At 41.2% G+C, this 13,205-nt stretch overlaps 1 protein-coding gene across 1 annotated transcript; it reads right to left on the bottom strand.

The window, feature by feature from the left end:
- Positions 1-2,120: 2,120 nt before the first annotated feature.
- On the bottom strand, positions 2,121-5,549 carry LOC120024126 (myristoylated alanine-rich C-kinase substrate-like). Its single transcript, XM_038968276.1, has 2 exons — positions 5,174-5,549; positions 2,121-3,990 (listed from the first exon to the last, which is right to left on the bottom strand). The coding sequence occupies exons 1-2, from the start codon at positions 5,267-5,269 to the stop codon at positions 3,301-3,303; spliced, it is 786 nt and encodes a 261-aa protein (XP_038824204.1). The 5' UTR covers positions 5,270-5,549; the 3' UTR covers positions 2,121-3,300.
- Between the last annotated feature and the right edge of the window lie 7,656 nt (positions 5,550-13,205).

Here is a 13,205-nt window from a genome sequence, read left to right as displayed (position 1 = left end):
CAACACCATTCATTGAGTCTCTGAAGCTGAAGAGCATGGTAACAGGTTAATGAACACCTCCTTACAGAATATATGGCCCATATAGGCCCTAAACTACAATAGAAACTAACGTATAACATGTAAACACTGTAGCCGGGCCTTCTACTGCCAGGTGTTAACCCAGCTACTGTAAAATAGGTACATTTTAGTCTCTAAACATGGGCACCTTGGGAACTTTGACTAGGTTACTTGTGAACTAACCTGGCCGGGAGGGAGCCCTGGCCCTGAAACAAAATCTGTGATAAGCATATTGCATTGTCCAAGTGTAGCTTCAAACCACCGTATTGATGGTTTCTTTTAATGTCTTGGGTGGGTCTGCGATTGATTCATTGTTCAACGTCATTGCAAAGTATTGAGTCTGCAGTGACGGTCTCTTGCTAGAGCAATGAGCTGCTCAATAGAGCTGCACTGACTTTAAAAAAAAAAATTGTTGGCATTGTACCAGTCAGAGAATAACTATTGTTCTACAATCTCACACCAGTCAAAATATAATTAGTGAACGTAGTTAATGTCAGTGACGTAGGCAGCATCTGATGTTGAGGTGGAATAGCACTCTAATAGTGGAACTTGCAATGAACAAAACCTGATCCCTGTGACAAACACATGTACAGTGCATTCTGAAAGTATTCAGACCCCTTGACTTATTTCACATTTTGTTACATTACAGCCTTATTCTAAAATTGATTAAGTTGTTTTTTCCCCCCTCAAATCTACACACTATACCCCATAATGACAATACAAAAACAGGTTTAGACATTTACATAAGCATTCAGACCCTTTACTCAGTACTTTGCTGAAGCACCTTCGGCAACGATTACAGCCGTGAGTCTTCTTGGGTATGACGTTAATAAGTTTGGCACACGTATTTGGGGAGCTTCTCCCATTCTTCTCTGCAGAGCCTCTCAAGCTCTGTCAGGTTGGATGGGGAGCGTCGCTGCACAGCTATTTTCAGGTTTCTCAAGAGATGTTTGATCGGTTTCAAGTCCGGTGCCACATTTCCTCCAGACGTGACGCTTGGCATTCAGGCCAAAGAGTTTAATCTTGGTTTCATCAGACCAGAGAATCTTGTCTGATTGGTGGAGTCCTGCAGAGATGGTTGTCCTTCTGGAAAGTTCTCCCATCTCCACAGAGGAACTCTGGAGCTCTATCACTCCCTGGCCAAGGCCCTTCTCCCCCGATTGCTCAGTTTGGCTGGGCGAACAGTTCTAGGTAAAGTCTTGGTGGTTCCAAACTTCTTCCATTTAAGAATTTTGGAGGCCACTGTGTTCTTCAATGCTGCATGATTTTTTTGCTAGCCTTCCCCAGATCTGTGCCTCGCCACAATCCTGTCTTTGAGCTCTACGGACAATTCCTTCAACGTTATTTCTTGGGTTTTACTTTGACATGCACTGTCAACTGTGAGACCTTATATAGACAGGTGTCTGCCTTTCCAAATCATGTCCAATCAATTGTATTTACCACAGGTGGACTCCAATCGTTGTAGAAACAGTTCAAGGATGATCAATGGAAACAGGATGCACCTGAGCTCAATTTCAAGTCTCATAGCAAAGGGTCTGAATACTTACGTAAATTGTGTGTGTAGATTGATGAGGAAAACAATGAATTTAATCCATGTTAGAATAAGGCTGTAACAATCAAGTGTGGAAAAGTCAAGGGGTCTGAATACTCTCCAAAGGCACTGTATTCAGGTCCATACTTGCTTTTAAAAAGCTTTGAACAAGTTAGACCTAGTTTATGTTAGTTGTAATGTGAGATTAAATATATTTGGCCAAACAATTGAGGAGTCCATGTTGGACTTTTGTAGACGACCGAGGGGCATTGACACTGGCTGTGATCAGCTGTAACAGTATAAATTAAAATCCTAGGCAAAACCATCTTGGTGTTGTTGCTTAAGGCAAGGTGCTTCTGCAAACATACCGTAACATTTGAGTATGTAGAAAAGGCAGTTAACCTGAATACACTACTGTTAACACACTTGTATCCAATGATGACAAGTCTTCACTTAGCTGTTGAAATTACTCAATTTACCACCTCCATCTTTACAGTTAACTGAACAAAAATTGGTTAAATGAAAACACAGATGCTGCACAAATTTTATTCACATTTATTTTTGCTTTTAGTGTGCTCACAGAAAATTAGAACACCTTAAGCAGGAGTTTAATAGCAATTTTTGTAAGCAAAGTTACATTCCATCTCTAAGTCAAATTGGTAAAACCTTCTCCAGTATTTACAAAAGAAAAGAAAGAGACAAGATGCTACACAAACATTGCATCTGATAGAGATTCCTTAATTCGTCAAAGACCACTGAAAAGCATTGTCTGCTGTAATCAAAACATACCACAGTATATAAACAGTAACCATTCCACTTATCACAGCTTGGTTGAGTTCAAAATTGCTTAAAAGGTCTTCCAGGATGAATTTGTTTTCGTTATCTTACAAAAATGAGCGGGTGGAAAAAGAGCTGCAAACTTCATGTGCTTCTTGAGATCAAGATTTCATTTGTACAATAATCACAGTTAAAAACACCCCGCCTATACATACTTACACTTTATTAAGGTCATAAAACCAGCAATAAACAATAAAGCCTATACAACTTGTATTTCTACTGAATCACTGACTGGTACAGCTAATGAGAAGTGAAAAGCTCCTATGATTTCTTTTAAATGACTTCCTAAACCTAACTCTGGGAATTTAATATTTTGTCTCATAGTATAAATGACTTAGTGTTGTAAATCGCATGGTACTCTCGTGGTACACAGATGTTGGTCGTTTCATTCAAATTTTTTAAGATTACTCTTTACATCAGTCTGTGGCACAATTGTGCCACCTTCTATTCCATCCCCTGCCCACCCCAAAATCCCCTTCATTTACAACTCAACTTTTCCCCACCTCCTTCATACCATGGGGATGTCCATACATTGACAAGTTTACATTTTGTATAAAAATGCAAAACCAAAAACATTTAATACTGATGCAAAAAATATATGGCAGAGTGTGGATGTATTCTTTCTGTAGTATTACATTTAAGCCACCCACCTCTGCCCGTTGGAATGGTAGTAACAATGGACCGAGACAGGTTTTGTGGAGGGGGAAGGGAAAACCAAAAAAAGGAAAGCTTTAAAATATCCCTGGTTGTAGACAAGTTCTCCAAAGCCATCAATTGGCACCACTCCAACATACAAACAGGGAAATGTTCTTTGATTATCTTTTTTTCTCCTTTTTAAATTTTAATTTATTCTGTTTTGATCTGAGTTTCCAGCTTTACTCAACAGCAGCTTCTGCAGTAACGGGGGCTTCTGGACTGGATGCAGCCTCTGTTGCAGGTGCAGCCTCCTCCGAGATGGGTGCCTCCTCTGCAGCAGCAGGCTCGGCTGGCTTCTCTTCTGCTTTTGGCTCCTCAGTGGCTTGGGCTACCTTGGCCTCCTCAGCGGGGGCTGCTGCTGTTTCCTCAGGCTTGGCCTCTGCAGGGCTAGCTGCTTCCTTAGCCTCCTCCTCAGCAGCAGCGGGTGCAGCCTCTCCCTCAGCAGGCTTGGCCTCCTCACCCTCTGCCGTGACCTCTGGGGCCTCGGCTGTCTCAGCCTTGGCCTCCTCAGTGGACACAGCAGCCTCCTCACCCTCTGCCCCATCGCCAGTCTCCTTTTTGGTCTTCTTGAAGGAGAAGCCGCTGAGCTTGAAGGACTTTTTGAATGAGAAGCGCTTCTTCTTCTTTTTGGGGGTCTCGTTGCTGGTTGAAGCCGTGGCTCCCTCCGGCTTGGTGGCCTCACCCTCGGCTACTGGAGACACAATCTCTGCATTCTCTGTCTTCACCCCATCTACTGCCGCCACTTCTGCAGGTGCAGCCTCTTCTTTTGGAGCCTCCTCAGCTGTGGTGCTGCCATTGGCCTGCACCTCTTTGCCTGCCTCGGCAGCTGCAGGAGAGGCATCCCCATTCACTTTCAAATGGCCATTTTCCTAAAGAGAAATTGAAGTCTTATCATACAAGAAGCAAACGTGGAAATATAACGTGTGGCATGGACCATAGCCACACAGTTACACAAGGGGCAGTAGACACCACAAATTCAACTGAGACCAAAGCATATAGCCTCATCTCAAGTTTTTACCTGTTTAGTATCACTGGGCTTTCAGGCACGTGCGGCGGTAATTACTTTGCGAGTTACGAATTCAACACAATTTTTTTGCGATTCATGATTGAAACATTTCCCCACTAATCACAAGCGAGAATGAGCCGATTCCAGCAATGACGGAGGCAATGTTTCGGGTGTTTCACTAGGGGGCGATGCGCCTCTGCCAGTCTCTCCAATACCGAGGCACCAACGCAAAGCAGCTGCTCATTAAAACAGCAGATGCTCATTAATACACCCGACTACGCAGAGCAACGTCTAGATGGATATCTCAAAAAACTACACAGAACCTTCAAGCAGTATTTTTTTTTTTAGCAATATCGCGTTCATACATACCACCCTTTCCAACACTTATTATAAGATCTACAGGACGGGCGCATTATTCGAATATGGCTCCCCTGCCTTCAGTGTCATAGTAACCGTCCCTGCTCTCTACTCGAGCATCTGTAACAAAAGGCGAGGTGATGTTAGCTGACCGTGGCAAGCCATTGTTGGCGTCGTGCATCTCCCCCATTCACTTACCGATAGCATCAAGTTATTACATTTGTGCTCAGTTTTAAATATGATTTTGATTCAAAACATGATCGATCCAATTGCCATTTAACAATACATGGCTACCTATGGACCGACCCTACAATGTGATACCAATTCCCAATGTCTCACAATCGGACATTTCAAACAAAGGCTGTAACCCCATTATCGGTGTGGAAATCCCCACATCGCAAATGAGTCAATGAAAACGAGTGTTTAATTTACATTTGTCTCCAAATAATTATCCAAATCAGTTTGCCTTAATATATTTTTTAGAAATTACATTTCAACTCAATGATCAAATGTTAGATTAAATAGTACTGATTATATAGAACATGTAGACTTATGAATCAATGTTTTCCCATCGTGGTCGTTTGCTCCAACAGCCCGGCGTGCGTCTCCATAAGTGCCCACAATAACGCAGAGAGAACTTTTACGCAAACCAACGGTATACATATATTTCCTTTAACAAACGCAATTACCTGTCCATTGGTCTTGGTTGGTGAAGCGGCAGCCTCTCCAGGCTTTTCAACCGCGGTTTCGCCATTTGCAGCTGTCTTGGAGAATTGCGCTCCCATGCTTTCGCTCCAACAAAGAAACTCAACAGATCCAAAAAAAAACGAACAAAGACCACTAGCCTCTTTTTTAAACGCAAGCTCTTTGCGAAGGTTCCTCTTTGAAAAGTTTACTGGAGAAGCAATCAAAGTCCAGTCGCAGTGAACAAAATGGGAAAATGTCAGAAAAAAACCTGCCAACTGAAGAGAAGTAATAAAAAATCCCAGATTTGTGGCTTTCGCTGTAGACAGGGTGGAAAATGGAGAAATTTCCCTTGTTGCTAATAAGATGCGGAGTCCAACGCCCAAGTGCACAGATGAATGAGCATTCCGAGCGATGACGGCATCCGCGCTCAGATCCAGCCAATCAGAGTCCTCACACAGAAAGTGGGCAAGGCTTAAAAACGAGTCAAACAATGGATTTTTTTCAGATTGTAACAAATATGAAAAATATTATCTTGTCGCGGCAACAAATTTTACTTTCAAAATCACAAAATAAAAAAAAGTCGACCGAGAATGTAATTTGGGCAATTATGGTGCATACAGAGGTTTGAAATACGTTCTAATCACTCATAACAAAGTCATACCTAATTATTGATTAATAATGATACATTTGTTAGGGTGACATTATTGTTTGTAACAATTTCATCTCAATTATGTAATGTGAATATGAGGAATCGGCATTTGCGTTAGGTAGAAATTGGTGTTTGGCTTTTTGGCTCAGTGAGCTCGAGCAGGCACCACTTTCAGAACGTGCTCTGAATACAGCCAAATTCACTTGAAACAGACAGTGTTCATAGAAGGTATATTTAGTGGCGGCTGTTTTTCATATTGAAAAAATACTGCTTATGTGAGAATCAAATATTGATAAAATGCACATTTCAACCCTTTGCCATCTTGTAAGAAATACATTTCAAGTCACAATATGCACCACATTTAAGTTACGTTTATATATTTTTTAATTTAAGATGTTTATTGTTAATAAAGATACCGTCGAATGGATTGCATCATTCGGTGTATTCTACAGTATATAAAACGTCAGTTAGGATATTAATAATGAGCAATTATGGTGCAGGGTTTTCCCCTCAATGCACACCGTGTGTATACACAATAAATTGAACGAATAATATTTAGTGTCCCGTTATGCCTATCAAATGAAACGAGAGGGAGGGGAGACAGGCTTAAATTAAAGCTATATAAAATGCAATAGCCTTGGCTACTAAATACATGTTTAAAGTCAGGGGGTTCAAAAACGTTGCTGTGGAAATTCTAAAATGTCTTGACAACATGGTCTAACTGTACTTTTCCCTCATTGATTGCAATACTTATTGGCAGTGATATATATGTAGTCTATGGAAATAATCGTATTTGGATTTATTGAACACATTTTCTTTTTTTCTAAACTCAAACATTCAGTGTTCTCCTATTGTCTTGTCGCTCGGAATCATCATGTTTCCATGGTAATCTGACTGGCAAAACTGATGTCAAAGCTTCAGGGAGAGGCGAGTAGTAGACTTGCACAAAGCTTTCAGCGCACGGTCAGCGTCTCAGCAGAGTAGTGTCATTCGAACGCGGTATGCAAAACTCCACGGAATCTTGAGGATGGTGAATGAGATAACTCATTATTGAGCGTACTAGAGCACAAATGGTGGGTGGTGAGTTGTATTTTCGTAAAGTTAGGTCTTCGGATATTTTATTACAGTCAGCGGCCGTGTTCGAGATAATAAAAACGTAATGCATCATGGGTAAATTGTGACTGACTGATGTACAAGTAATAATGAGTAGTTATTTATGATACAATTTTCTTTGTAGATCTGTCAGTCGGCTATCGCCTGCACTGTCGCCTGCAATGTCGAACAAGCCCAATGAGAAGGACATGATGCGGCGATTCAATTGTCATAAGTGGAGACTGGCTGCAATGTAAGGCCAAATCATTCAGGGGATCTACTATGCTGAAGACACCCCTAGTTGACTGATTGCGGAAGTTGCATACTTTTGGCATTATGCACAACTTTTTGGAGACTAATTTGGAACCCAAGTGGTCACCATTCTGCTTTTCTTCTCTGCTTTTCCAAGACACATTAGCTGGACTGAAATATACTTTTACTGTATTGAAGACCTAGTTCAATATATGTTATCTTGTGAAGTATGTTGGAGATGTTTATTTAGTGAACTTATAAGATAAAGTTAAACCTTGATGTGTTTTTGCCTTACTTTGCAAGCCATATTGGTTTGTGTAAGGATCCAGAAATATTATGCATGATATGATTTATCACTAGTGTGTATGTCTGTCATTTTGTCTTGCATTCATTTTGCAAGTTGCCATATTTCCATTGTGAAGATGTGTGGTAACAAAAGCACAGTAAAGATGACCATCTCCTATTCACACTTCCCTGTCTGGGCATGGTTCTGCAAAATAGTTTGTCCACAGTTTCATAGTTGTGGTGTTACACAAACACACACACACATTCCCCAAGTTGGACAAATAACTTATGGCACTTTGCTTATTTCACTTATCTGAGAGATAGGAATGGTGACAAATGATGGGTGAAGACTTTCTCTTCTCGGGTGACAGGTCAGGGGCAAAGAGCCTTTCAGGGTCAGTGATAAAACTGATAGCCATTCTCTCTCTCCCTGCACATTCCTTTCTCAACAGCTCCCCTTGGAAGAATTCTGCTAAAATATCCTCTGTGTACAACGTAGAACACCAAATAATGCATGCAGAGCAGAATTAGGCCAATACCCGCTAATTATCAAAATCCAGAAAAGAGCCGTTAAATTCTACAACCACCTAAAAGGAAGCGATTCCCAAACCTTCCATAACAAAGCCATCACCTACAGAGAGATTAACCTGGAGAAGAGTCCCCTAAGCAAGCTGGTCCTGGGGCTCTGTTCACAAACACAAACACACCCCACAGAGCCCCAGGACAGCAACACAATTAGACCCAACCAAATCATGAGAAAACAAAAAGATAATTACTTGACACATTGGAAATAAATAATTAATTCCTGACCACTGTGACGGACCCAAACTTAAGGAAAGCTTTGACTATGTACAGACTCAGTGAGCATAGCCTTGCTATTGAGAAAGGCCACCGTAGGCAGACCTGGTTCTCAAGAGAAGACAGGCTATGTGCACACTGCCCACAAAATGAGGTGTAAACTGAGCTGCACTTCCTAACCTCCTGCCCAATGTATGACCATATTAGAGACACATATTTCCCTCAGATTACACAGATCCACAAAGAATTAGAAAACAAACCCGATTTTAATAAACTCCCATATCTACTGGGTGAAATACCACAGTGTGCCATCACAGCAGCAATATTTGTGACCTGTTGCCACATGAAAAGGTTAACCAGTGAAGAACAAACACCATTGTAAATACAACCCATATTTATACTTATTTATTTTCCCTATTGTACTTTAACCATTTGTACATCGTTAAAACACTGTATATATACCTAATATGACATTTGTAATGTCTTTATTATTTTGGAACTTCTGTGAGTGTAATGTTTACTGTTCATATTTATTGTTTATTTCACTTTTGTATATTATCTACTTCACTTGCTTTGGCAATGTTAACATATGTTTCCCATGCCAATAAAGCCCCTTGAATTGAATTGAAAGAGCAGTGTGTTGGGTGAGATGACATATCACAGTAAACACTGTGGCAGCCAATCAGGAGCTACAGCCACTTAGAGTAGTCACTCAGCTACACTCTTGAGCTCTGAGTCTCCCCCTTGTCACTCTCTCAGCTAAATGATGGTTTAACAAGCCCCAGTCGTTTTGGCAGTGGTGGAGAGGGGAGGAGGAGGGAGGGGGGTTCTGCAGAAGGGAGGAAGTGGTCTCCCGAAAGTTTCAGTTACTCACAGCACAGGCTTGTTGACATCTAGTGATTGGCCCTAGGGGGAAGTGAGTGTTCAAAAAGGTACAAGGTTTGCAGTGCAATTGCAGCACCAAAATACAGTCAACTGTACTCTCTTGTATGAGCCTGATAAAGAAATCAAATCAAATTGCATTGGTCACATACACATGGTTAGCAGATGTTATTGCGAGTGTAGCGAAATGCTTATGCTTCTAGATCCGACAATTTAGCAGTATCTAACATGTAATATCTAACAATTCCACAACAAAACCTAATACATACAATCAAATATAGGAATGGGATGAGAATATATAAGTATAAAGTATATGGATGAGCAGTGACAGAGCGGCTAAGATGCAATAGATAGTAAAGAATATATAGTGAAGGATACAGTATACAGTATATACACTACCGTTCAAAAGTTTGGGGTCACTTAGAAATGTCCTTGTTTTTGAAAGAAAAGCATATTTTTTGTCCATTAAATTAACATCAAATTGATCAGAAATACAGTGTAGACATTGTTAATGTTGTAAATGTCTATTGTAGCTGGAAACGGCAGATCTTTCATGGAATATCGACATAGGCGTACAGAGGCCCATTATCAGCAACCATCACTCCTGTGTTCCAATGGCACGTTGTGTTAGCTAATCCAAGTTTATCATTTTAAAAGGCTAATTGATCATTAGAAAACCCTTTTGCAAGTATGTTAGCACAGCTGAAAACTGTTGTTCTGATTAGAGAAGCATTAAAACTGGTCTTCTTTAGACTAGTTGAGTATCTGGAGCATCAGCACTTGTGGTTTCGATTACAGGCTCAAAATGGCCAGAATCAAATAACTTTCTTCTGAAACTCAGCAATTTAGCAATTGCGCTAACGTTAGTTTGTAACTTCCTTCAAACTACACAGAGACATAAAAATGGTATCCACAAGTTCATCTGGCTCTGGAAAAGTAGATAAAGGGCTTCATTGCCAAAATCCCGAAGTATACCTTTAATATATAGTGATAACAATCTGTAATATCTAGCTTTCTGTTAACAACAGCACCAAAGTATGACCAGAATCACTGAAATTCTCTGAATACAGATCCACACTCTGTCACGCCCTGACCTTAGTTCTTTTTTTATGTCTCTATTTTGGTTTGGTCAGGGCGTGAGTTTGGTGGGCATTCTATGTTTTTGTTCTATGTTTTCTGTTTCTATGTGTTTGGCCGGGTGTGGTTCTCAATCAGAGGCAGCTGTCTATCGTTGTCTCTGATTGAGAACCATACTTAGGTAGCCTTTTCCCACCTGTGGTTTGTGAGTAGTTGTTTCCTGTTTTGTGTTGTTGCACCTTTCAGGACTGTTTCGATTTTCGTTTCTTACATTCACTTTGTTATTTTGGATTTTCGTGTTCAGTTATAATAAATTAACATGGACACTTACCACGCTGCGTTTTGGTCCGATCTTTCCTGTTCCTCAGATGAAGAAGATCGTTACACACTCTCTTTGTTTTCTTTTTTTACTTCCCTGTTTCTTATTGGTTCTGTCAATGTTGACTTTTTTTCTATTGCCTCATAGGAAAACATTCAATAGCCTTGCTCTGAGCATTTCTTCAGCATTTAGGAATGCAATAATTAATTTGTTTAGGGTCAATGTTGTGTAACGGCACTGAGGGCAGGAGGAAGCAGAGAGGTGAAGGCACTGGGCGATGGAGGGAGAACTGTGAATAGCTGCACACAAAACACCAGGGAGGAGCCTGGTGACCTGGCTGAATAGGACAGGGACATGAGGTGAAAGGAACCTCTTTAAAACTCAATCTGCCCAACCGTAAATGTTAGTCCACACAGCTTTTCCACCACCATTACAGGAATCCTATTAGTTGTGCTCATTGTGTCCTCCACTCAACCTCAATGGCTAAACTAATATTTGTCCATGTAGTTGTACCAACAAAAGGTACAGGAACCAGACACCCCAGTGTGCACAAAAGATGTGGAAATATAAATACTCCATTTCATAAGCCTGAGTTTTTTTGTGTGAGGTAGAGGAGGAACAGCTTCTGCTGGGCTAGTAATTGCAGGTCTCCACTCCCCTCTGTGGATCTGGACTTGATTCCTGCTCCCGTTGCTTTGTTTCTTCCTCTGCACCACTACCCCACCCCCCTGGGTGCATTGGGGGAATATCTCCTTCTGTTTTGGGTGTGCCTCTGTGCTGACACAGATGGCGATTCAAGCCCCTGCATTTCAAACACCACAGTGTGCTAGCCTAGCTTATCTCTCACAGCGACTCCACACTCCACATGGATGGCTTTTATTTATCCACCAGATCACATTCTGAAACATAAGTAGTAAGATATGTGACATTTTTAAAGCCCTGGTTTCTGCCATCTTGTTGAAGCATTTAAGCAGCGGGACTGGGTGTGCATGCAACATGGTTTTACCCTCCCTCTCCACTCCCCTATCCCCTAGGACCCATCACATGCAGGGCCTGTTAACTATCCCCTCAGCCTCTTCACATCTGTGAGTGGGAGCAGCGCAACACCGGAAGGAACACCATTCAATTGTTGTTATGGAAATGCTTCTATTATGCAAGTGAATTACATTTGTGTTTTACTGCAAAGTGTTTTTGGAATTATGTTAATGTTTTATATTCCCCACAGTGCGACAATGTATGAAATTCACTGGAAAAACAAAGTCCCAGTGCTCCCAAGTGTGACTTAAATGCATAATTGTATTTAGGTGTTTATATATTAATGATCTTGGTAAACATTCAAGTACTCCACAGATATGGCTCTTTTGCAACTTGTGGATAAAATCTTTCAAGCCCTGAACAACAATGAATACGCTCTTGGCATTTTGATTTATTTATCCAAAGAGTTTGACATGGATGATCATGAAATATTACTTTCTAAATTGCATTGTTACAATTTTCATGATTATACACATAATTGGCTATATAGTTATGTTTATGGTAGAGAACAATGTGTTTATGCCAGTGGTGGGCCGTCAGGGCCTGCAAGGCCTTCTCTGCTGGCCTAAACATCATCAGAATATAATTTTTTTTTAAATATATTTTCCCACAAATATGTATTAAATTATTCCCCAGAGTAAGAGTTATCCTCTTCATTTCATAGCTTTCCTCTTGGTTGCACTGCTTCCAGCCCCAGGTTGAGATTTGGAGGGCTGGTCTTTATGTTAGATCTTTTATCCAATCATATTCAGCCATCATGTGTTGCCAGGGGTCTAAAATCTGCCCTCAGGCCTTCAGAATCAACAGTGCGGGCGCTTGTAGCTTATAGTGAATGGAAATGAAAATTTAGTGTCAACCAATCAGCTTTAGAGTTGGCTATTGTACGCCTGCTGGCTGGCTCCAGTGTTACACAGGAGCCAGCTAGCAGGCGTAGTGCGTGCACGTCTTTTGATTGGATTACCAATATTGAGAGGCAGGTCCTATGGGCAGGTCTATGCAGATCTAGGAAACTGAATTTGATAAACGAATTAATTCGCGTACTACTAAGCTGTTTTTTCAACCCACAATGGCGGAAGGAGGAGAAGATATCGATTTGGTCGAGGATATAATTATAACGCCATTCTCAAGACGAACTTTTCAAGAAAAGTTAGACATTGTAAGGAGAGGTCGCCCGACGCCACAAAGCCTGTCACAGGCGGGAAAGGGGTTCGTTCGCTCGCCACTTTCAAAGTTTCAACTACGAGCGCTGTCCATGGCTCACAGGCTCCCTTGGCTCCGAGAAGCACTGCAAACTGTACTGCTGGGAATGCCTATTATGTGCAAGTGATCGATTTGGTGTTTGGAGCCACACTGGCTTTGCAAACTTGAGTTGTCTAACCAAGGCAGCAACGAGACACCAAAGTACGGCTGGGCACTTACAAGCAATGGTGCTTTTGAAAACTTTTGGGGACACCGGAGTGGATCTACAGCTCAAAGAACAAGCGCGCAGGGCAACGGAGCTGCATAATGAAAAGGTGAAGAGAAATATTGAAAAGACTCATTGATTGTGTCATGTTTTTGGGTAAACACTGTTTACCCAAAAATGTCAATTTCAAGGTGACGCAACGCCTGGTTATACTGCGTTTCTGTCTAAATGTATAGTGTC

The sequence above is a fragment of the Salvelinus namaycush genome, chromosome 29, assembly GCF_016432855.1.
Source record: "Salvelinus namaycush isolate Seneca chromosome 29, SaNama_1.0, whole genome shotgun sequence".
NCBI lineage: Eukaryota > Metazoa > Chordata > Actinopteri > Salmoniformes > Salmonidae > Salvelinus > Salvelinus namaycush.
The sequence above is the reverse complement of the archived record's forward strand: the minus strand, read 5'-3'. Positions and strand labels throughout refer to the sequence as shown.

Coding starts and splice junctions, on each gene's coding strand:
- LOC120024126 (XM_038968276.1), bottom strand. CDS start 5,269: ATGGGAGCGCAATTCTCCAAGACAGCTGCAAATGGCGAAACCGCGGTT. Junction 3,991..5,173: donor CAACCAAGACCAATGGACAG/GTAATTGCGTTT, acceptor ATTTCTCTTTAG/GAAAATGGCCATTTGAAAGT.